The sequence below is a fragment of the Mustela erminea genome, chromosome 16 (genome assembly GCF_009829155.1).
Source record: "Mustela erminea isolate mMusErm1 chromosome 16, mMusErm1.Pri, whole genome shotgun sequence".
NCBI lineage: Eukaryota > Metazoa > Chordata > Mammalia > Carnivora > Mustelidae > Mustela > Mustela erminea.
In genome coordinates this window covers 27,392,065-27,418,231 of record NC_045629.1, presented here as the reverse complement: position 1 = coordinate 27,418,231, position 26,167 = coordinate 27,392,065, and the positions used below count along the sequence as shown (strand labels likewise).

The 26,167-nt window shown below is 34.1% G+C and overlaps 1 protein-coding gene across 3 annotated transcripts in view; it reads right to left on the bottom strand.

The window, feature by feature from the left end:
• Positions 1-26,167, bottom strand: part of HNF4G (hepatocyte nuclear factor 4 gamma) — a 123,642-nt gene that overhangs the window by 52,258 nt on the left and 45,217 nt on the right. Inside the window, exons 1-2 of one of the 3 annotated variants that reach the window (XM_032316645.1) lie at positions 20,325-20,349; positions 6,929-7,048 (exon numbers count right to left, since the gene is read on the bottom strand). The exons of 1 other annotated variant lie outside the window; for it this stretch is intronic. Coding sequence is in view for 1 of the 2 variants with exons in the window: in XM_032316644.1 (XP_032172535.1) it covers positions 22,099-22,139 (41 nt within the window). In the remaining variant the exon portion in view is untranslated. Of the gene's footprint in view, positions 1-6,928; positions 7,049-20,324; positions 20,350-22,098; positions 22,181-26,167 lie in introns of those variants that run through there. One more of the 3 variants, XM_032316644.1, reaches the window with a different exon arrangement.

Here is a 26,167-nt window from a genome sequence, read left to right as displayed (position 1 = left end):
TAATAGCTTTTTGGGGATTCCTTGGAATTGTCTATATACAATATCATGATCTGCAAACTGAGATCATTTTACTTCTTTTTCAGTCTGAATACATTTATTTTTCTTTCCCTTTCTTCTTTTCTTTTTCTTTTTTCCTTTGTTTGTCTTCCTATTTGTCCTAGCTAGAAGCTCCAATAAAATGTTAAGTAGAAGTCTCAAACACATACACCCTTCTCTTGTTCCTGATATTTAGGGAAAAGTTTCAGTCTTCAAGCATTAAATGTGGTGACAGATGTGGGCTTTTCATAGATGCATTTTATAAGGTGTAGGAACTTCACTTCTATTTCTAGATTGTTAAATGTTTTTAACAAGAAATGGTGTTGGGATTTGTCAAGGGCTTTTTCTATGTCTACTGGGATAATTATGTGGCTTTTATCCTTTACCCTTTCATATGCATTGTCTGTAGTTGATTTTTGTACAGTAGATTAATGTTGCATTTCTGAGATAAATCTTACTGGGTTATGATGAATCATCTTTTTTTATGTTGTCTATTTGGTTTGCTAGTAGTTTGCTGAAGATTTTTTTTATCTCTTCGTTGAGTTACTGGTCTATAGTTTTCTTGTGATACCTGTTTAGCTTTGTTATAAAGGTAAAATTCCGAACTCATAGAATAAATTCAGAAAGGTTCCCTCCTCTTCAGTTTTTGGAAGCATTTTCCAAGGATTTGTGTTAATTCTTCTTCATATGCTTGTCAGAATTCATCATTGAAGCCATCTGATTGTGGGCCTTTCTTTGTGGAAAGTTTTTGATTACTGATTCAATTTTTTATTTATTTTAAGTCTTCTCAGATCTTGACTCACTTTGTATAGTTAGTATCTTTCTAGGTATTTATTTACTTCATCTAGTTTATTAAATTTGTTGGCAGATAATTGTTCATAGTGGGGTTTCATTGTTGTTTTCCTCTCTTATTTGTCATCTTGACACAGAAGATCTAAAAGGTTGAAAAAGTTTTGAATAGTATACTCCAAAAAAAAATAATAATCGTAATTAGGAAAATATAATTCTCCCAGAAAAATTTAATTTATGGACATTGTCATCTTAATAAGAGTCTATATGCATCTGTGGCATTAAGCATGATTTTTCTAAGAGCTATATATTGATGATTGATGCTCTAAGTAATTGTATGATGGAATTTAAGGATCCTATTGGTTCCCAAATGTCTTAGTGTTTGCCTGCAGTATGAATAATTAAAATTTCTTTTGAAATTTCCAGTGAGACCTCCTTTAATATGTATACTTAAAAAATTAAAATGTACTTTTTTGGAAAATTTTGTATCTAAAAACAGACACCAGGCTAATATTAAATGCAATTAAACTTAGTTTCTCAATTGATTTGGCATATCACAGGATAATCTTTTAATAAAACAGTAATTTCTAACGAATCCTATGAATAAATTCAAACACGGAGTAGCAAAAGCTAGAAACACAAAAATATCTGGAGAGAGTCAATGCTGTAGTGAAAACGAAGACACCTAGGAAGATCAGGGAGCAACCAGAAGGAAAACAGATTTGATAATAGGAATTAAGACGAAATAAAGATTTTCTGCCCTGAATTTATAATGATGTGCTCCTCTTCAATAGCTATAGGAAACAATGCTATCTTTGACTCTGTGTTATTTATTAGGTATATTATTTACTAAGGTTTAGTCCTCTTTTAATTTCTCTACTATGTCCACAGTTTGGACTTCTTTCTATAAGAAATCAGATATTATGTCCTATGCCGAATAAAGTTAAATATGTTTTTCTAAAAAAGATTTTATTTATTCATTTGAGAGAGAGAAAGCAAGCACGAGTCGGGGGTGGGGGGAGGGAAATGGAGAGGGAGAAAAGCAAACTCCCCACTGAGCAGGGAGCCCAAGGACCTGACATGGGGCTTGGATCCCAGGATCCAGAGATCATGACCTGAGCTGGAAGCGATGCCTAGTCATCTGAGCCACCCAGGTGCCCCTAAAGTTAAATATGTTTTAACAACACACAACACACAAACACGAAAGCATTTCTTTCTGCCAATAAAGGGAACAGATTTTGTTTTACAATAGTTTTTTTAATGTACCTAAGGAACTCTGGATGGCTTTAATATAGATTCAAATAAAAAGAAAGCTCTGTTTACTTCTCAGTCATTAAACCCTTCTCATCTACAGAGCATTTACATACCCATTCAAATCTAGTAGCAAGCAAGCAAAGGGCTATGGATTCTACTTAACCAGGCTATTCTGGATCATAGGTCGCTAGAACCAAGGACATGTACTTTCTACAACAAAATTCATACTTGTTGATAAGACAACATATCAAAATCTAGTAGACACTATTTTAGATTTTCCCTAAAACTGCAATTCTCATAACCACAAAATATTATGCTGGTTATCTGAGACAAGCAAAACTTTTTCTACACTTATTTTAATGTCATTTACACATGTAGTAATGATTTATTTGATACTGCTCCCTTTTAATATAATTTCCACATGACATTGTTTCTATGTTTTCTGTGTCTTTTCCCTACTTTTCTAATTGCAGTAACATTAAGTCCTGTTAATTTTTGTGAAACAAAAGCCAAACATTGTAAGAACTCTTTCATGACAGTTATGAACTGTTACAAGATCAGTTTTGAATTTTGCAGGGGAGGTTCTCCCTTTTTATAAATTAAATGGTAATGACAGGTACAATCTTAAAAATATAATCTGTGTCAGTCACACAACTATGAATAAAATGAGAATAAATTCATTTCACTCCAAAATCACTGCCCTTCCCACTTCTTCTATGATACTCATCTCATTCTATCCTTGATTTTTGTTATTTGATGACATACACTAGCTTTCTACTGGATCGTAATTATTCTTTGATGGAAATGAAACTACATGAAACTATGTTGTTTCCTTACTACCAAAAATTACCTTGTACATAACTGGCAGGCCATAATTTATAATTAAATAAAAACTGCTATTGTCACTTTCTAAGGTAGATGTTCATTGTTAACCTAAAACATTTTTCTATGATTTTGTATTTGAATGCATGTTTATTTCTACATATGCTGAGTTAAATGACATTATCTTAAATTTGGCCCTTTCAAATATTACATTTTACCACCATTTGTTCATTCAAAAAAAATTAATGGCCACTTTTATGTTCTAGGCACTAATCTAGGCAATAATTTCAAGGATTAATAAGTCAGAGTACCTGCACTTGATAAAACTGTTTCTAAATACACATGATTCATGATATCTGAATGTACAGTCTTTATTTATTACATTCAATAAAAACAAATTCAATCTGTAGCAGTATTCTCAATGGTCACAAATTAAAGCCCAATTTATGCAACTATAATAAAAACCTTATTAATGTTCGTCTCATTATTTTAGGCAATAAAGATGACTTAAATTTTCACTTACCTACCACATGATTTTTCCTTAGTCTCCTTCTACATTGTCAGCTGTGTGTGTGTGTGTGTGTGTGTGTGTGTGTGTACTGGAAAGACAGGGAATGCTTTTTCCTCACTTCCTGCAAAAATACTTTGTCTGACTTTATTATATCACTTATTTTCATGCTGTCTGTTAATTTATTGACTACATGTTCATAGACTCATTGCACTCTGGTTTTTATAAAAAGGTTCAGTGTTTTATAAGACTTGGATTTCCCACAATTTTTTCAAAAAGTATGTACTCAATGAATTTTCATGATTGAATTCAAAGTTTATAATCATTTAGTTATCAACCCTAATATTACCATGTATCAATGGATGCTGTTTGGAAACCTCACCTTTGTTAAATATTAATATGGTGATGACAGACATTCTATTATTTGGCACTGAGGTCTATGTCCGCAAATCCGCCTGAAGTAGGAAATGTAGTAACAGAGACAATAAAAGAATACATACTCCTAATTACCTGGGACAAATTTTCAAATTTCTTTTGGAAATGAAGCACAATAAAAACGTAATCAGGCTTAAAGAAATTAGTAGCAAAGAATTGATTTTCGCGCAAACAACTCAACATTTTTAATATGCTTGTTTATTTTTTAACAATAGAAATATAAATAGATATACATGTTTTCACATGTATTTTAATATTTTATTATTCACATATATCTGAATATATATGTGTATGTATGTGTGTGTACATATGTATGTGTATATTGTATGTATGTTTTTAATGTTTTAAATCATGTCCCAGCTCTTTTCTGTCATGCATCTCTGTCATGCATGCAGATAGTAAGTCTGCAGGCTGCCACCTGTTTTTTGTGTCAAATCAGTCTTATTCAGAGAAATGCCCCCACCTCTCCTGACTCGAAAAGGAAATAGGCAGAGATTGCTTGGGATGGGTAGTTATTCTCTCACTTTTTATCAAGAGAAATCAGCCCCACCGCTTACTAACCAAAGATAGAAAATTTCTTCCTGGCCTTCCTCATGTGGTTACCGTGAGGATGAAGGAGCCACAATATGTGAGGTTACCTGGGACTGAGAGAAAAGCAAAGGACTTCAGTACAACTCAGAACCAATCACATAACCATACGGGCTTTGGTTCTTCTCTGCAAAATGAGGTTAAGATTAAGCTCATAAAATTATTTTGAAAAATAAATGAAATAAATTATGTGAGAGCTTTATGTAATCTCTGAAGTAGTGTGGTAAAGTCAGTTAATAATAGACGACAGTAGGATATATATGTAAGATGTTGCACAACACAGGATTACTAGAAAGCTCTAGTTTAGTGCTAGAATGTGGATTTTATCTGAAAATACTCTGACTTAACCAGCTTTTCAGTTTTCCTTTTAATCTTTCATTATGTAGCTACTGAAGGGACAGTAAAAGAATCTTCCTTGCCTTGCATGTTTCTAGCTCTAGAATAGTTTTATAATAAATAACTACTTAACCAAATAGGATGGTATCTAACTCAGATAATGGCTAGGGTGATTCATAGTTACCAGGGTCAAAAGACTTTGGAAAGAAAAGAAACAAGTGAGTGGGAACTCTAGGGATAGGTTACGGGAAGGTGGCATTTTTAGCGGAACCTTGAAACACTGAAACAGTTTTAAGAAACAAGTATTTCAAGCCAGAAGTAAAGTATGAAAATGGGTATAGACAACTCGTTTTAAAAGCAACTGCCAGGGGCGCCTGAGTGGTTCAGTGGGTTAAGCCTCTGCCTTCAGCTCAGGTCATGGTCTCAGAGTCCTGGGATCAAGCCCTGCATTGGGCTCTCTGCTCAGCGGGGAGCCTGCTTCCTCCTCTCTCTCTGCTTGCCTCTCTGCCTACTTGGGATCTCTCTCTCTCTGTCAAATAAATAAATAAAATCTTCAAAAAAAAAAAAAAAAAAGCAACTGCCATTAAAGTATGTTGGGAAAGAATGAAACAAGGTCATAACAATATATGTTGACATAAAATGGTGGACAAGAAAATCAGCATTGCCCTAGACCAAACTTTGCCTGGAAAGAGTTGACATGTATGGCTACAATGGTCTCATTCTCTAAAGATAGCTTGCTGGTTTCCAGCTTTGCTTTTCCTGTGCACTCTCTTCCCACAGAAGTCTGTCTGGAAATAGTTGGCTTCCTCTGCTTATAAATCTTCATAATGGATCAAAACCTGTGTCTTTCAACAGATTTGTATTCCTGATTTCATTGCGAATTACAGTGATCTTACAAGTATGTTTTTATCCTCCTTAAATTTCTATAGTTAGAAAAAATTTTCTAAAAGATGTTATGGTTTCAATGTACCATTATTTGCTACATATTTTCTTTATTATCAGCAATATCTATTGGTATTACATAAAAATATAAACATCCTAAAATTAAATTCTTTAGAAAAAATTATGTACCACTTATGTCATAACCATGATAGATATCTAATATGTGCTTGTGCTAATACTCTATATTACCACATTTATTCTTCCAATAACCTTCTGGGTTGTTATCATTATTATTGTTGTTTCATTTTACCGAAGAAACTAGTACGTACAAAACCTAATTTACTTTCCTCAAGTCACAGAAGCTCATAAATGATGGAGATGACATTGAGAAGTCCATACTTTACAAACATAATCAAGTGAATTTTAAGGAATGGATGGGATGAGAAGCTTCTTGAATTCCCAACCTATAAGGGATGCTACAGTAACTCCAGCCCCGAGTCACAAAGTAAATAGTGGTTTTGAGCCTAACAGTGTAGGAAACCAGGGAGAAAGGAAGGAAGAAACTCATATTGTCAAGCACAAAGCTTTTATGTTGAGTATTTTTATATGTGTGTATATGATTTTAGTCAGCTCAAGGTAGGCAGTCACAGTCTTCAAACTGCCCGGTTTACAGACATAACAGTCTGTTTTTTATTATCCATATTGTGAACATTAAAAATTTTATGGTACACAGAATCACAAAAGAAAACTGAAGTAAGAAGAGAGTAATTTTTAAAAAAGGATCTGCAAATTTTTTCAGAACATAGATTCTACTATATCAGTGTATGTGAATTAAATGTGTATCTGATCTGATAAACAATTTTTACTTATAAAAACTATTTCCTCCAACATTAAATAAATGGCCTCCAAATATTTTCAACTTTTTAAATTTGAAAATGTGCTACTTAATTGCCCATGCAAAGTTCCAAATTGCCAGCCTGTCCAGGGCTCAGTGGGGAACATACACATATAAGCATTTATGACAATTTGTAGACAACCTATCAGCCATAAGAATGACAAAGGTATGGTCATAATACGGTAGAACTAGTCATATTTCCAACATAAAGTAGTAAGAAAAACTTATAGGAAGGTGTGGTCAGTATACACTGAGACCTTTCAATATAAATGAGACCTTTGAAATCACAAGCAAGTCAGACAAGAAGAAAAGAGGTCTTTACAAGGTGTCAAGTAATAAATAATTTACAAAGCAATTTAGAAACCTCAGCAGTCACCACTTACAAGGCTGTGGTAGGGAACGGAGTCTATATTTGTAGAGAAGAGTAGAATCAATACAAGGAGTAAGCTGTCAGTTTTTTCTATAGTGTCAATATCTCAGACTGGCTGCTTTCACTGGTGCTCCTGTGGAAACAATTTCCAAAAGTATACTATTGAGTGACATGCTGCATGGATTAAATGATTTACTTTAATCCCCTAACTGCATGTTGAAAGACCAATAGCCCAAAAGGAATACTAGAAAGCCTGAGGACAAAGCAACCTATAATAACAGTGTGATTTTGGAATGGTTTATTCTTAAGAAAGCCCTAGTGCCACAGCAAGTTTCATGCAGAACAACAAGTAAAAATGAGAAGTGGCCACAAAAGACTTATAATATCTGGCTACCAGGAGGATCATTCACAATATTGAGAGATCTGATTAAACAGATTTATTGGTCATCTTTCCCTTTTGTAAGTCATCAGATAAAATGGTGATTTCATCTTGAAACAGCAATGAGCAGTCTAAACTCCTTTTTAGTCAGTATGTATGTGATAAGATTGAATAACAATTTTTGAAGTGTGTCTTATAAAACTAAAACATGGTTTTAGCACTAAGTAATTAGGCATAAGAAGTACTTATCTCATTAAATCAGAAGGTCATAAAATTAAATTGACTGTTAAGTATAGAGCAATGGGCAGGTTCAGAGCTCAGGTAGTGGAAAACCCTCCATCTCTAGCCAAGGAGGTAGGTTTTTAAAAGGTGGCTGTCCAACCCCATTACTATGCGATTTTGACCTTTTAAATTAAGAGAAGATGGGTTCAATTTAGTTCTAGTTCCTTCCAGTACTAACAATTCTATTATTATAAACACTATTACTGTTCAGTGGTATAGCAGATTCCTCATTTGTGAACTACTGAGGTGTGCGGAAAGGCACCAAACCATTGGAATAGAGAAGTAGTAAAATGTAAATATAAGAATAAATTTCTTTTTCTGCCATTCAGAAACATTTGCATAACATTTACAAGGTGGAAGAGATGTAGAAGCTATTGCTCATGCAGCAACGGGAAGCAAATATATGCCTGAGTTTTACCATACGGAAGTTTCTATAAAGCCCTCTGCTGTTTTCCTGGAACCCAGCCACCTCGGTGTTGGAGATAGTTTCATCAGTGATGGCAGCCCCCTCGCTCCAAAGTTAGCAGTGAACATGAAAGCTAATAGCCTTCTTTCCTGAATTTTGTTTCTGTAGGTTTTCCAATGGTGTTGTGAGCCCTGTGTTTCTTGAATTTAATTCCTTCCTTCTTCAAATTCCTAAAGTGGTTTCTGCCTTTTTGACCAAAGCATAAATAAGGCACAGTATTTTAATATCTTTTAATAGATGAGAACCATCACAACACATATATACCACTTAAAGTCAGAGGAAACAGAACAAGAACAAGAAAGGATATCAAGACACTGAGATAAAGTCCACCAGGAATGGATGATCCATACTGTCTCCATTTAAATTTCAGTCCTATCTGTACCATGAAGAATTCAGTATATTAATCCTTAAGATTCCTAATGCTTAAGACTTCTAAAGTTGCATGATTCTAAGCTTATTGTTCCAAATGTCCAAATGGTCAGTTTTGTCAAATTATATATAACAGAAGCAATTTCTAAACTCCCTGTTAAGTGGTCCTTAGTGAGGAATACCATTGTGCTAGGGTCTGAGGACATAAAGAGAGAAAACACGCTTTCTAGACTTAAGGAGTCTTAACTATTTGTGGAGAGAAAAACTGCTAAGAATAATTAGCATGAATAACTGCAATTACATTATTCTGACTCTAGTTACTTCTGAAATTCAGAGGACAAGTCATAATTGAAGATTGGAATGATCAAGGATATTAGCTCTAAGCTAGACTTTACAGAAGGTGTAAATTTTGACTGGTGAACAAAAGAAAAGATTTGGGGGTCAAAGGAAATCGAGTAATAGATGTTTGAAAGAATGTGTGAGAAATGTCATTGGATCTTTAAAGTGGGATCATATTATGGAGGTTTAAAGGGAGCTAGGCAGAAATTTTCAGATTTGTTTCCATGAATGATTGGAAGCCATTAAATGTTCAGAAAGCAGTTTACAAATAAAAAGATCAAAAAATGATCAATACATATCTATCTTGGAAGTCTTCAATGTGGCAGGTCCTGGAGCTAAGAACACGTTATAAATAAAATAAATAAAAAGAACAGTTGATCCACACATGCAATTATGTGCAAAAGAACAGCCTGTTTGTGAGTTGGCAAAGGAAGCCTGTCCCAAGGTAAACATAATCATGAAGGAAATTAAAGATTTTCAAACTGAGTTTTAAAGCACTGATATCATTCAGAAAAGAGTGAGGGAAGAAACAAGTGGGTTACTAAGTTTTGTCGTATTTTAAATTGTTGGGATGTTAAATAAGATTTTTAAAGTTCTCAGTTTTTGAATTCACTTTTGGAGAGGGAATTTTCAAAATCAAATTTAAAATTTTAAGCCTAGAAAAGGTTTTTAAATTTTTGTTTGTCATTTGCTTGAATTTGGCCAGGTTCCATCTATAAGGAAACACACTGATTTCTGCAAATGAACCATAGCAAATTATTACTAATTTAACTAAAGTACACAATACCATTAGGCAAGGACTATTGTTTAAGTGCAATTGTCTTCCCTCTCAAAGCTTAGCTCACTCCTCTGTAGATAACACAAACTCAACATGCATATGATCAGTGAAGGAAGAATGGAAAGCCAAGCCAAGTTATTTAAATCTAGTTGTTAAAATATATTAAAATTACTGTCAATGTCCAGAAAGAAATTATGCTGGGGTCCCTTCAAGAGGGACAATTAGAGCTTTACTTTAAGAGAGCTAAAGGGGAAATAATTTGGCAAAGTTGGTCTTTAAGGACAATGTGCAAAGGAAGAACAATCAGAATCACCTGTAAGGTCAAGGTCAAAAAGTCCAATGTAATCACCAAGAAACAACAGCTAGAAATTAAGAACCCAGCTAGGGTACAGTCCGTTCATTCATCATTCATTCATTCATTTATTCAAGGCAGGTAAATCATTTGTAAGAATAGGCCCTGTATAATCACATAGGATTCATACCTGATTCTTTGGACCCAGAATATAATGAATGCGCAGCTGAAGTAGACTTATATGGAGCCATCAGCTATCACAATCATCAGGATCCAGGTGTAGGCAGCATGACCTAACTTCATGCCTATCAAATGGTATATTCCAAGATACTTTATCCTTCCCTGTTAAAAGTATTTAACAAACTAGAGTGGTAGGAACCTGTTGTTATTCATAGTCCTTGCTCATTCATATCTATTTCAAGAGCAGGAACAATCAAGATAATAATCATGGGGAGGGAAGTCAAAAGTATGGTGAAAATTACAGAAATAAATTTTAAATTATGTTACCTTGGTGGGTTCCAGGATCAAAAAGAACTTCTGAAAGCTAAGTTTACATTGAATACTAATGTTTATAATAAATAATATGTGTGTCTTTAAAACTTGATGTTATAAATTTGATTGCTAGCAGTATAAGAGAAAATATCAGAAGAGGTGAAAGGCATATTATAAAGAAATATGTTTAACCAGCTCAATACATGAATTATTTCAATGATACAGACTTAATGTGGTTTCCTGTTCTGCAGCCTTAGATTTTACACAGAATTTCAAATCGAAATTTTAAAAATGTATTTTAAAGATTGACTTTAGGTTACATTAACCAGAAAAGTTGATCAGCTGTTAGTTTTAACACCAAATCACAAGAGAGTTATCAACTCTGCAATACACAGAACTCTGATGTTCTCTTTCACAAAGTCTATTTACTCAGTGGTAATTCTTCGGGATTTGGTGCCAAAGAAATGGACTTGAGATCTAGACTCACCAGTTCAGGGTGAACAGATTTTAATAATTGTCTTTTTTTTTAAGATTTTATTTATTTATTTGAGAGAGAGATAGAGGAAGTATACATAGAGGGAGAGGGAGAAGCAGGCACCCTACTGAACAGGGAGTCCAATCTGGGCTCGATCCCAGGACCCCGTGATCATTATTTGAGCCAAAGGCAGATCTTCTTTGACTAAGTCACCCAAGTGCCCCATGACTGTCTTTATTTTTATAGAAAATGATAAATACGTGGTATAGAAAATTTGAAGAATATAGAAGAGTATGCAAAAAAACACACAGCAATTCTACCACTATTTTCATGTATCATTATTAATAAATAGGAAATTGGTGATATATTACCATATTTGACCTACAAATTTAAACATTTAATATAGTTCAGTAAGATATAGTTTTCTTATTAGTTGTATTAATTATGAAAACACGCAATCAGAGGCTAAAAGCTTGGGCACTATAATTAAAGATACCAGAGTTTAAATTTAAGCTGTCCTATTTACTTGCTATATAACTTTGGACACTTTTCTCTTAGATTTAGTTTCTTTATCCATAAAATGTGACCAAAATGTTCCTTACTCCACACCATTTTTGTGGGGTCTCAATAAGGTTACATGAAAAGTTCTCAGCATAGTGCCTTGTATTCATTCATTCATTCACTCATTTATTCAGGTATTTACTGAATTCATTTTATGTCCCAGTCTCTGTGCCAGGTATTTGAGCAAACAAGTCTGACACAGTTACTGCTCAATTAAGCTTAGAGTCTACTGAGAGAGAGAGATATTCAAAAGATACTATAAGGTGATTAACTATTATCATAAAGTATTATGAAGTAAAATTTAAGTGTTACAAGAATTACATAACTGGAGGAGCATACCTAGTCTAAAGTGACTCTGAAAGTCAGCAAATGCTTTCCTGGGAAAGTAACATTTAATCAGGGACCTGAAGGAGGAGTAACCAGGCAAAGAAGTGGACCAAGAGAATTCCAGAGAAGACCCTGAGATCCTGAGATGGGTAGAAGCCTAGCACATTGGAGCAGTTAGGCTCAGGACTCAAGAGGTATGTTTCCATAACTGTGATAATGTGCATTGTATATTGTATATCCTGCTCTTTTCACTGACCATTACTTGTGAACATTTTCTGATATAACAACTGTAAATATTTATGCACCCAACACAGAAGCGCCCAAATACATAAAACAACAAACATAAAGGAACTCATTGATAATAATGCAATAATAGTAGGGGATGTTAACGCCTCACTTACATCAGCAAACAGATCATTTAAACAGAAAATCAACAAGGAAACAATGGCTTTGAATGACACACTGATGGATTTAACAGATATATTCAGAACATTTCATCTTAAACAGCAGAATACACATTCTTTTCAAGTGCACATGGAACCTTCTCCAGAACAGATCACATATTATTAGTCCAGAAAACAAGGCTTGAAAAATTCAAAAAGACTGAAGTCTAACATGCATCTCTTCTGACCACAATGCTATGAAACTAAAAGTGAACCACAAGAAAAAATGTGGAAAACCCACAAATATATGGAGGTTAATTAACATGCTACTAAACGATGAATGGGTCAACCAAGAAATTGAAGAAGAAATTAAAAAGTACACAAAAAATATGAAAATGAAAACACAATGGTCCAAAACCTCTGGAATGCAGCAAAAGAGGTTGGAAGAGGGAATTTATATCAATGCAGGCCTACCTCAAGAAGCAAGAATAATTTCAAATAAATGACCTAACCTTATACCTAAAAGAGCCAGAAAAACAACAACAAACAAAACCTAAAACCAGAAGAAGGAGGGAAATAATAAAGAGTAGAAATAAATGATATTGAAACAAAACAAAACAAAACAAACAAACAAACAAAAACAGACCAGTAGAACAGATCAGTGAAACCAGGAGCTGGTTCGTTGAAAAAAATCAGTAAAATTGATAAAACTCTAGCCAGACTTACCAAGAAAAAGAGAAAGGACCAAATAAATAAAATCACAAATGAGAGAGGAGAAATACCAATACCATAAAAATACAATTAATTATAAGAGAATGTTATGAAAAACTATATGCCAATGAATTCTACAGCCTGGCCAAAATGGATAACTTTCGAGAAACATATAAATAACCAAAACGGCAACAGGAAGAAACAGAAAGTTTGAACAGACTGATAACCAGCAAAGAAATGGATTCAGTCATCAAAAAACTCCCAAAAAACAAAAGTCCAGGACCAGATGCCTTCACAGGTGAATTCTACCAAACATTTTAAAGAAGAGTTAATACTTATGCTTCTCTAACTATTCCAAAATATAGAAAAAGAAAGAAAAAACTTCCAAGTTCATTCAATGAGGTCAGAATTTCCCTGACACCATAAAGAGATAAACATACCACTAAAAAAGAGAACTACAGGCCAATATCCAGATGAACACCGATGCAAAAATCCTCAACAAAATACTAGCAAAAAAGATTCCAATAATACATTAAAAAAAATCATTCACCACGATCAAGTGGGATTTATTCCTAGGTTACAAGGGTGGCTTAATATTTGCAAATCAATCAACATGATATATCACAATAACAGAAAGGATAAAGAGCCATATGATCATTTCGGTAGAAGCAGAAAAAGCAATTGACAAAGTACAACTCCATTCATGATAAAGACCCTCAACAAAGCAGGTTGAGAAAAAACATATCACAACATAATAAAGGCCATCCATGAAAAACCCACAGCTAACATCATCCTTAATGGGGAAAAACTGAGAGATTTACCCCTAAGGTCAGGAACAAGATAAAGATGCCCATGCTGACCACTTTTATTCAACATACTACTGGAAGGCCTAGCCTCAGCAATCAGACAACAAAAAGAAAAGACATCCAAACTGGTAAGAAAGAAGTAAAACTTTCACTATTTGCAGATGACATACTATATACAGAAAACTCCAAAGACGGAACCAAAAAAATGCTAGAACAAATAAATGAATTCAGGAACAGTCTCAGGAAACAAAATCAATGTACAGAAATCTGTTGCATTTCTGCACACCAGTAATGAAGCAGCAGAAAGAGAAATTAAAAATACAACCCAACTTACATTTGCACCAAAAACAGTAAGTTACCTTGGAACAAACCTAACCAAAGAGGTGAAAGACTGTACTCTAAACAGTATAGAACACTGATGAAAGAAACTGATGCTAAAATAAAGAAATGGAAAAACATCCTATGCTCAGGGATTGGAAGAACAAATACTGTTAAAACGTTTAAAATATGCAAAGCAATCTACACGTTTAATGTAATCCCTATCAAAATATTAACAGCATTTTTTCACAGATCTAGAACAACACTAAAATTTATATGGAACCAAAAAAGACTCTGAAGAGTCAAAGCAATTTTGGAAAGAAAATCAAAGCTGGAGGCATCACAATTCTCGACTTCAATTTATATAGTGATCAAAATAGTATGGTAGTGGCACAAAAACAGACACTTAAGTCAGTAGAACAGAACAGAAAACCCACAAGTAGACTCAAACTTATATGGTCAAGTAATCTTCAACAAAGCACGAAAGAATATCCAATGGGAAAAAGACACTCTTCAATAAATGGTGCTGGGAAAACTAGATAGCAGCGTAAAAAGAAAGAAACTGGACCACTTTCTTATACTATGCACAAAAATAATCCAAAATGGACTGAAGACCTAAATGTGATACCTGAAACCATCAAAATTCTAGAAGAGAACACAGGCAGTAATTTCTCTGACATCAGCCATAGTAACCAGATATGTCTCCTGAAACAAGGGAAACAAAAGCAAAAATAAACTATTGGAACTACATCAAAGTGAAAAGCTCTGCACAGAGAAGGAAACAATCAACAAAACTAAAAGGCAACCTGTGCAATGGAAGGAAATATCTGCAAATAGCATATCTGAAAAGGAGTTAGTATCCAAAATATATAAAGAATCTGAACAACTCAACATGCAAAAAACGAATAATCCAATTTAAAAATGGGCAGAAGACATGAGCAGACATTTTTCCAAAGAAAAAATATAGGTGGCTTGCAGACACATGAAAAGATGATCGACATCACTCACCATCAGGGAAATGCAAATCAAAACTACAATAGAGTATCACCTCACACCTGTCAGAATGGCTAAAGTCAACAGAAGAAACAACAGATGTTGGCAAGGATATGGAGGAAAAACGAACTGTCTTACACTTTCGATGGAAATGCAAATTGGTATAGCCACTGTAGAAAACAGTGTGGAGGCTTTTCGAGAAGTTAAGAATAGAACTACCCTGGGGTACCAGGTGGTGGGTATTATAGAGGGCACGGATTGCATGGAGCACGGGGTGTGGTGCAAAAATAATGAATACTGTTATGCTGGAAATAAAAAAATAATAATAAAATAATTTAAAAAAAAAAAAAAAAAAAAAAAAAAAAAAAGAATAGAACTACCCTACGATCCAGCAACCACACTACTAGATATTTACCACAAAAATATAAAAACACTAATTTAAAGGGATACATGCACTCCAATGTTTATAGCAGCATTATTTATAATAACCACATTACAGAAACAGCCCAAGTGTCCATCGATTGATGAGTGGATAAAGAAGATGTGAGGCATATATCTATATATTTATATATGCATATACACACAAATACATATACATCCATACAATGGGGTATTATTTAGCCATAAGAAGGAAGAAATTTTGCCATTTGCGATGACATGGATGAAGCTAGAGAGTATTATGCTAAGTGAAATAAGCCAGAGAAAGACATTAACAGAAGATAATGAATCACTACATTGTACTAAAACTAATAATACGCTGTATACTAATGAACTGGTATTTAAGGAAAAAAACTTAAAAAAATAATGTAAAAAAAAAATCTGTGAGATTTTCCCATGTTACTAAAAAACACACCTTGTCACGCAAGTTTAATGCTTATCATGAAGATATATAATTAACCATTCTCTTATTTAATAATTTGATTTGTTTCTAATAATTTCTACTTTAAGAAATGCTGAGATTAAAAATTCAAATTTACTTGAGATTATTGTCCCACAGTGATATATTGGGTCAAAAAGAAAAATATTGTCAGTTTTGCTAAAATTTTATTTCATTACAAGAATAAAAGATTTACATTCTGAAAGCTGTCATCCACTGGCTTCCTTAACTTTAGTCTTTCTTAACCTAACTTTTGAATCTTTACTAGTATCTGTAATAACACTACTAATACAATACTACTACTAAGACTAGGGTAGTTATAATTCAATGAAGTATTTCATATGAAAATGTCTTCTGCATAGAAAATTGTGTTAAGTTCGTTTTTCTTCTCATCATTGTTGTTAGTTATTATTGACCAAGTATATTAACAAACGTAAATAGTTCTAAGCAAATATAACTTAATACTTACTAAAAACTTAGCCTATTTAGTCCTGCAATCGATCTTTATGATAAATCTTAAAGGAAAATATCTGGTATACACTTAGTTTAAAAATATTATCTATACTTTCTTTTTAAATACTAGCTGCCTCCTTGAGTTTAAAGAGAATAGACTTATCACTGAACAAGCTCAGCTTTAGATCAAGGATACTGAACTTCAATGAAAAATTGCAGACTATACTTTCTTAGGGAGAAAAGAGAGAGGAGTAAGCTGAACAATTTACAGTGTGAGGCCGCTTGGTGAGATGCAGGGGGCAGTGTAACAAAGGCTGAGGAAAGAAATGGCAGAACTGTAAGAGTCTGTGCAGGGCGGGGCCCTGCACCAGCGGGAATTTCCGTGGGGAAAATAGGTGGATTACCCTTTCTATAATAAATGATCATCTCTGTCTACTTTGTTAACAGGACTATTAGAAAGAAAAGGTACTGAGTAGTGCAGAGAACTCTGAACTACCAAAACTACTTAAAGAATTACATTTGTGCTGGAAAGAAAATGTGAACTTCTCTTGGCTGATTTATTAAAATAAAATCAAGAGAAATTTTATTCAAATTATTTGAAATAAATGAATATATAATTTAATAAATCATCACTTTTTTTTAGGAATAATCAATCTTATACTTAGTTTCGTAGAGTGCAAGATGATAAACAACTGGTGATTTCCTCGTAATTGAAAAGCTGTCATCTTATCATAAACGCATCATTCCAAACTTTTTTTTGTTTGTGCATGTTAAGTTCATAGGTCATTGAGTTCAGAAGTGCTCAAGCATCCCTCCAAAATGCCCAGTCACTACTGAATACTCTGTTATTTAGTCATAAACAGAATAAGATTAGATTATTCTTTTAACTAGAATATGAAAGCTAATTGGGAATTATTTCAAATAGGAAACAATCATAAAACACTAGTATAAATCTAATACAAACACTATCACTGTTATATGAGGATTAAAATATGAGTGCTTGAAATTTTGTTTAGATAGTTTAAAATCAAAACTATTTTGATGAGAATAAGTAAAGTGTGATCACTGGCAGATCAAGATTTAAAAGAATATAAACTTGTCAGTATTCTGGCATATTCTACTTTATTTAGTAAGTACTAAAGTTGCTCAGGAAAAGCGATAAGAAAGAAAACTATCTCCTTTGAGATTAACAGAAGAAGCTGGCACTAAAACCCTCCTCAATTTTTTTTTTTAAAGATTTTATTTATTTATTTGACATAGAGAGATCACAAGTAGGCAGAGAGGCAGGCAGAGAGAGAGGAGGAAACAGGCTCCCTGCGGAGCAGAGAGCCCAATGCGGGGCTCCATCCCAGGACCCTGAGATCATGACCTGAGCCCAAGGCAGAGGCTTAACCCACTGAGCCACCCAGGCGCCCCACCCCTCCTCAATTTTCAGATGAGACTATTCTTCTAGGCAACTGACCAAGCCATCTGCCTCTTTCTTGACTATAGTCATTCTGTGAAACGTCCCTTTTCTTGTTCTGGAAGGTATTTACATTATACTGCAGAGCATCGAGTAGGAAACACTGAGGTGAAGAGCAAAGATTTTACCTTTAAACATGAACCCCACTTACAATTTTATCATTCTGAGGATATTGTCATATTGTTCTTGACAGTGAAGCTTGACCTGGTTTTCAATAATATCATAATTTTACTCAGGCCTATATAAAAAGGCTGTTCCAATAATACACACTAAATTTTGTTGTTGAACAAAGGTATAAACACATAGAGCATGCTCATGTTAAGGAATGAAGACGTACATGCATGTGCGGTTCAGAGGTGTACATAATGGGCCATCGTACATTTTTTGTTATTGTTATTCTGGCATTATTTGGTTTCTATTTTTTAATGTAAATTTCCAAAAGCTAAAACTTTCGTAAGACCTTTAGGTGTATATTCTGTTTTACTGAAATGCAATTTGGTACTATTGATCTTAAATTTCCCTGTGGACAGTCTCCAGGAAGCCCATTAAGGCTCTGACCCCTCCTGATGACACACATGCTCTCCAGGGGGTGCCCTATCATTGCATCATTATCTTTTATTCATCCCTATACTCTTGCTATCCCTACAGGAATTAGAGACGAAGCTTTTCAAAGACATAAAAACCATGATAGAATGCGGAACAGGTAAGTGCCTCATAAAGAAATATGCTAACATACTGTTACTAAAATTCCAAGGAAGGAGAGTTTTTCCCTGGTGTATGAAGTCTGTTCATCACAGAGATGGCCACAGAGTTGGATCTTGAAAAACAACTGAACTGCCACTGGTACAAATGGGTAGGTGAGTATCCCCCGAAAAGTCTAGAATATAAAGCACTGGTAATTTGTGTGTCTAATTTTAGCCCAGGAATTAGAACAGAAGAAATGGATCAGAAAATATTAAAGATGGAGGGATTTCCAGATGTAATCTAGTCCAGGAGCTTTTCAAATCTTTATTTTATGGGAGCATCTTTTAAATAAATATCAAGCATGCAACCAAGAGGTAAAATACAAAGTCAATTATGTGGGAAACTAAAGTACTCCAGATCTGCTGGACTTGGCAGAGCACTGTTTGAAAGCCAACAACCTAATTGCAACCTTTGATGAGAGAATGAGATCCAGAGAAAGGATGTTACTCACTCAAGATCGGTTTTGGGATTGGAGACCAGGCATCCTCTACTTACTCTGCGGAAGTATGTATAACACTATGTATTACCTCAGCTATTTTAGGGTAAGGTTCAAGAAATAAAGTAAAATATTATTCTGGTATCACACCTAGATACGAGGAAACAAACAGTCGTGAACAGTTTCTCGCTCTCCAGCTGAGTTTTTTTTTTTTTTAAGATTTTATTTATTTATTTGACAGACAGAGATCACAAGTAGGCAGAGAGGCAGGCAGAGAGAGAGGAAGGGAAGCAGGCTCCCTGCTGAGCAGAGAGCCCGATGTGGGACTCGATTCCCAGGACCCTGAGATCATGACCTGAGCCGAAGGCAGCGGTGTAACCCACTGAGCCACCCAGGTGCTCCCTGAGTTTTTATTTTAAATGCTAACTTTATTATTCACACTTAATTTCCCTGTTTTCATGTAAAACTGAAAATCATATCAAAGACCTGTATTTGCATATTCAAGTGCAGTCATGGAGAATTTTGCCAGAGCTGCCTGCTTCGCTCTCTTTGGCACTTCCAGCCTGGGTTCCATCATCGCGGCACACATGGACCATCAGTATGTGTCCCTTTCAAAAAAGGGAAGGCTATTTTTCCCAGGTTCAGATTTAATGCACTGCACATGGTAGGTATTTTCCAGTGTGTGTTACTAGTTCTGGATAAACTTTTAAAACTATTTTGATTAATAACATAATTACCTTACATATAACATAAACAAGCCAAATATTACCTATTAGGCAATTAAGCATCCATTCAGTAATAATTATACTGTTCTTAAATAGCAGAGGATTTTTTTTCAAAAACAAAATTATTACCTAAACACCAAAAAATATCTAAACTTTACTCAGAATTGAAAAAGTGTATGTTTCCATTTTTTTCAGTTTATGGTAAAGTGCTCCTTCATGTTCATACCTCATGGTAGTTAAACAAATATAGGACACTTGTTATATTCCCTCTTGTTACCTAGTTTCTAATAAACAAAATGTTTATTTAACCACTAAGTACTCACACAGCATAGCAATTTCTTTATACAAAACACACACATACACATACACACACACACACACACACAAACTATTAAAAACAAGAGACAGGACCTCATAAATGACAGAGCCTGGTATTATTTTCCAGACTGACTTTATCTCTGATTTTTTACTGTGCTGTGAATAAGCGTAGCGCTCTAAAGACAGTCTCCGAAAGTTTAAATCCTGGCTCTACCACTTATTAGTTACGTGACCTCAGGGAAATGTACCTGAATTCTTTTTGTCTCAATTTCTATGTGTAAAAATGAAATAATATCTCACATATAACTGAGAAGTAAGTATGTTAATACATGTGAATCATTTAGGATTGTAACTGACATCATAAAATTCTCAGTGTGAGTTATTATTTGTCTGGAACTATAAACAAATGAAGGAGTCACACACTTGTTTTTTTCAAAGAAGGCAGAAGAAAATCCAGATATTCCATATGGATTATGAGACTAAAAAAAAAAAAAAAAAGGTGTAGACTTTTAGAATTTTTAAGCTATGCAAGAAACAAAAGCTTTAATTAACTTGCAGGAAATATAGCCCTTCTCCTGTCCTTTTTGGTGTATGTAACTGCTGACTGTTAAAGGTAATCATTTCTATTTTTTTAGGTAAAACAATCATTTGCCTTCATTCATGAGCAAAACTAGGAAGATAATCTAAGAGGCCCATGTCTCTCTTAGAAAGGGTTGAAGCTTTGGCAGGACAATTCCAGAGCTGTACTGAAAGAAGAGTTCTGTGCCTTAACATGTACGATGGGCCAATTCTGAGCAAGGCATTTTGCAAGGCCCTTTTCTAATTTAATCCTAACCAGACCCTACACTAAGATGTATTATTGTCCTCAGTTTTATAGATGAGAAAACTGAGACTCAAAAGGTGTAGTAACTTCAGCAGGGACACGTAACACTGACAAGTGACAAGACCAAGATTCTAACCTAAATTTATTTGATACCAAATGCATTCTCAGATCACTGCATCGCATCTGGGGACTCAAGAGTCTAACAAGACACTTTATTTAGTTTTTACAGTGGGCTCCATTAGCTACTCCATTCCCAGATTCAACATCTAGCTCTTACTTTGCTATAAATTTTACTATCTTCACTGACAGAAAAAGATTTGTTAAAAAAAAAATCCACTCTGAGAGACTTGGGATTTCAGAATCTATATAATGACAAGTTTTAGGACTTTATTGTCTATAGAGGTATTATTAGAGCTCTCATATCCAGGAGTTCCCTTTAAAGGTTTTTATCCTCTGTCTCCAGAATCATTTGAATTTCAAAATCATTGAATTTATATGAGATTATGAATCATGAGAATTTGTTTTCATAATTTTTACAAAGGTGTAAATTGTAATACGAAGAAATGCAAGGTCTAGCAGAATAATAAACACTAGATTTTGGTTTTATTTAACTTGGACATAAATCCTATTTAGAATATTTATATACTTGGAAAATAGGCGTTTCTTGCTTAGGTATCCTTTGACCTTACACTCCAAATTTGGTCACCAGAATTAACTGTTCTTCCACTCTCATACATGTAAAGAAACTTTAATTCTAAATATACAGGATTCAACTGATAGATATGGAGTAATTCTCCATAGTGTGATTTTAATAAATAGTCTAGCACTAAAAGTCATGATTCAAAAATTAACCTAAGAATCCCTTCAAAATCTCCAGGTAGGCTTTGACCACAGGGAACACATTCTTGTGTCAAGTGAAATGGTTTTTCCTTTTTCACTTTAGGATAATCTAAAAAAAAAAAAAAAAAAATATTTACAATACCTGAAGCCAAACTGGCAAATGCCTCTATTTCACATGACAAACTCTAGTAGAGGCATTATCCATAAAAAATGACAAGATGCTAATAAAAAGAGTAGAATAAGGAGTTTACTTAATTCTAAAGCTAAATATTAAATCTTTAGTTTTATTTTGAAACAGGTAGGTTTTTATTTTGAAACAGATTAAGTAACCCAAAACAACAACTACTACATGAAGTGAAACTTTTATGCTTAATTTTCAAGTCAGATCTATTCATATTAGGAATGTTAATATTTTGGTCAGGGGCATTTACTTGTCTAAAGACTCTTCAAGTCTTTTTCTGTGGAACTGGAGCTGTCTCTTTACCTCACAACCCTGATTTATTTTCCTAGCTCTAGAAGGGGTGAGGGACTTACCTGGTTGGGAAATTTGGAAAGGCTAAACTGGGATGGTGCATCACTCCATCTAGGCCCACCGTAAGTTACACAGAAAGAAATTCTCAAAAAAAAGGACATGAATAAATTACATGAATATATGCAAATCACAAAATAAATTACAGTATATGCAAAAGCAAAACATAAAACAAATTTTAAAATTTGTGCTTCATTACACATTATTTCCTCACAAATGCTAAACCACACAACCCTGTCAATTTTGCCAATAAGTTCAGCAAGTGTAAAAGCAACGTAGCCTGATACTGAAGTTGACAGTAAAACATATACTTTAACTCAGAAGTTCAACAGTTTGCTTTGGAAATTGAAAGTAGATTAGAAAGTCATAAACAAATTACCACTTATAAACACTTAACATATATTTTAGTTTCTTCTCTATAATAAAAAATTTTATTTCTATGGTTTGTTGTAAATGAAAAATAAGACTGGGAACTGGCCATTTTCTCCTTGGCATTTTAAAATAAAAAACAATAAATAAATAAAATCTCTTTGAAGCCTTAGGTTTCCAGTGCTCATCAATATAACTGATCCAAGGGCTATTAGTGGCTCATAAAATAAGCAAGCTCAATAAAATAATCATAAACTTAGATGTTTATTTAGTTCTGAGACTTAAGTGCTAGACCTTTGTACCTGACCATGCCTGGAGACAGGTTCATTACATACACACACACACACACACACACACACACACACACACACACAAAACACATGCACTAATGCTCTCTTAATTATATAAAATCACAAAACCATGTTTATGGAACACCTATGATGCCATCATCTCTTTCCTTCAGTAAATAACAAAGGGTCATTATTTAGTTTCATTTTCTAAATAAGTAAGTCAAGTAATGGCTTTTTATTTAAATTGTAATTATTTATAATTCTTGACCTCTAAATTTCCTCTGAATGGCAGATAAACCAAATTTTTTAAAAAAGGCTTGACTAATGTGAACATATTTTAACACTCTACTTATATTTCTAGCTTTCTGAACTTGCTTTACCATTATCAAATTCATTTTAAGTAATTTTTAAGAATCGGGAAATCCAAAACTTGAAATTGTATTTTCATACAATACTCCTCTTCTAACTTCCTAATTTACCACATAAATGGAAATGTTAACAACTTTGTAATTTCTCAAACGGCAGTAGTGTCCTAAACATATTTGGGGGTGAATAAAGCGTATGATTCCTACACAGCAAATAAAATGTTTTTACACAAGAACTGTCTCTTGTTAGTAACACAAAATTAGTAGAGTAATAAGATATCCTTGATTTAGTTGTCCCTGTCCACTTTCTTTAAGCTTCTATTGCCTACAATCAGTATCCCTGGTGTTGTTGAAAGTCAGACATTTCTGTCTGCACTGGGAATAAAATGACAAAGAGCAAACAAGTCTCTGCCATCATGGAACTGGCAGAGTCCATCCCAAAAGAGAATCATCATCCGTGTTCCTCTTTTCTTGAAGTATTTACCTATTCCATCCACTTCATAGCTGCATCATACTACCTTACATTTCATCTTTTTTTTTAAGATTTTATTTATTTGTTTGACAGAGAGAGATAACAAGTAGGCAGAGAGGCAGGCAGAAAGAGAGGAGGAAGCAGGCTCCCTGCCGAGCAGAGAGCCCGATGCGGGGCTTGATCCCAGGACCCTGAGATCATGACCTGAGCCGAAGGCAGCGGCTTAACCCACTGAGCCACCCAGGGGCCTCACACTTCATCTTTTTAATCTAAATTCCATCTCCATAAATCAACTATTATCCTTCAAGAGAGGAATCTTAAATATACACTTTTGCCCTCAGTACCTTCACTTAGTAAGGGGAACAACAGGGTAAAGTGAAAACACAGTGAATTCTAGCCTTAGCTTACCACTTACCCACTTTGCAAGTTTAGGCCAGTCACTTAACTTCACTCAAGCTCAGTTTCCTCATCTGTAAAATGAAGGGGTTGGCCTGTATCAGTGGTTTTCAAATTCTACTGGGAAAAGTTTTCAGGATTAAAGGGAGGTCCTACAGCATGAGAGGAAGGGTCTTCACTCAAAAGAGGCCAATGGAGGCTTGGACCCCCTTCTCCTTCCTCAACTGCAGCTTACAATTTTGTTGTAAAGAGAAAAATCTTGATGCTAAAAAATGTTTTAATTATTCCATCTCAAGGTTTTGCAATCACGTACTTCATCTTCTCTGCCACACAAGTTGAGGTTGGGGAAGAAGAACAGGATAGGAAGAAATGAGGTAGTATAGAGGGAGGAAGGAAGACAAATTATTTTTAATAGAGTTTAAGTACTACTATATTTCAAAAAATTGTGTTAGGAACAGTATGCATGTTTCCTTATTTTTTCTATTAACAACTTCACAAGACAGGAATTATTAGGCCCATTTACACATGAGAAAAATACTGCTCAAGGTTAGATAACTTGATCAAGTACTACAATTAAGAAGTAGTAAGGCCAGAATGTTCTCTTTCTGTTATCCCAAGATCCCCTTAAAAAAAACCTAACAAGGACATTACATTTGCTTTTTGCTCTGGTTTTTTTTTTTATGTTTCCTATATTTCACCTTAATCCTCGCAACATTGAGGAGTAAAGCTCTGCATTATTCTTATTTTGCCAATTAGGAAACCAAGGTTCTAAGAAATGGAAGTGATCTGCCCAATACCAAAATAATTCAACAGGAGCAAGGATGGAATTAAATACCTGAATTCATATTCTGTGTTCTTCCGAAACACCAAATTTTCTCCTTTAAAAGAAAGAAAGAGAAATAGGGAAACAGTAAAAGGGAAGAAGGCAGAACAGCGGGGACAAGTGGAGAATTATAATTCCACTGCTTATTTAAGAGGGCTAGAGAGTTAAATGAGATAATTTAATGGAAAGCACCTTGAAAAATCTGAAATACTCTATCAATATAAGTCATTATTATTATTATTTATTCAAACAATGTGCACTGAAGTTGACATCTGATATTTTTGTAAAATTCCATGTGGTAATTGCAAATATAAAAGAGCTATATAATGAACTAATTACTTAGACATACCACAGAAACTCATATAAAAGAAGGACAATCTGACACTCTTGAGATTATGATACAACAGTTGGTTATATATGCCTGCTTTCTGCTCGTGATATACAGTCCCTACTGGCAGTAGAATAATTCAAATTTTCAATTTTTCTTGAATTTCATCACAAACTTAATCAAAAGCATGGAAGTCAGTATTTTAATATCCCTGCACCATGTGAAAAATAATAGCATGCTCTACTACCTGAACTCTTAGAGCATTTTTTATTTTGATTGTCTTCCCATTATACTGAGAGATTGTCAGGACCTTATCAGGAAGATCATCCAAACAAACTAGAACATTATTAAGGTTCCAGCAGTGCAGTAACTCACTGAATGTATGAGTGATTAAAAGCCATACAGTTGTGACAAGGACCATAAGGAGATCAGACAAAAGAGTTACATGTCTTTAAAAGAAAAAAAAAAAAAAAAGAGTAGAATGATTTAACCCTTTGTATCTTTTACCAGTATTAAAACTGCAGCATTATTTGATCAATTTTTAAAGCCTTATGTGACTGAATTCCTTATGGCAATTAATTTCCAAAGGTCAAAACAGAGGAAAATAGGATCAACAAACAATTACAACATAACTATCACCTTGCCGCAGAGCCAGCATTCCAAAAAATGATATTTAACAAAACAAGATGTCCTGACACTAGTAAAACGCTACCACTTTTGGATATTATCATTGAGGATAGTTAAACTTTTTGTGATTCATTGAGATATTTGGACTTAGAAACATATTCCCATTGCACTTAACATTCACAAAACTATTAATTAAATGCCTCCTATTTGCCAGACATTGCACTGTTCACTGGAAGTAAGGCATTATGTGGGAATAGATGCTCCTGGGAGGAATGAACAGTCTAGGGTGAGAGAGAAAATGCTAAATTAATTTTTACAATGGGATGTAATTGAAAAAATGCCTCTGCCACGTTGTTAAATGAAGCCGACTGACCTTTAAAACAAAAGAATACCAAAGTATTAAT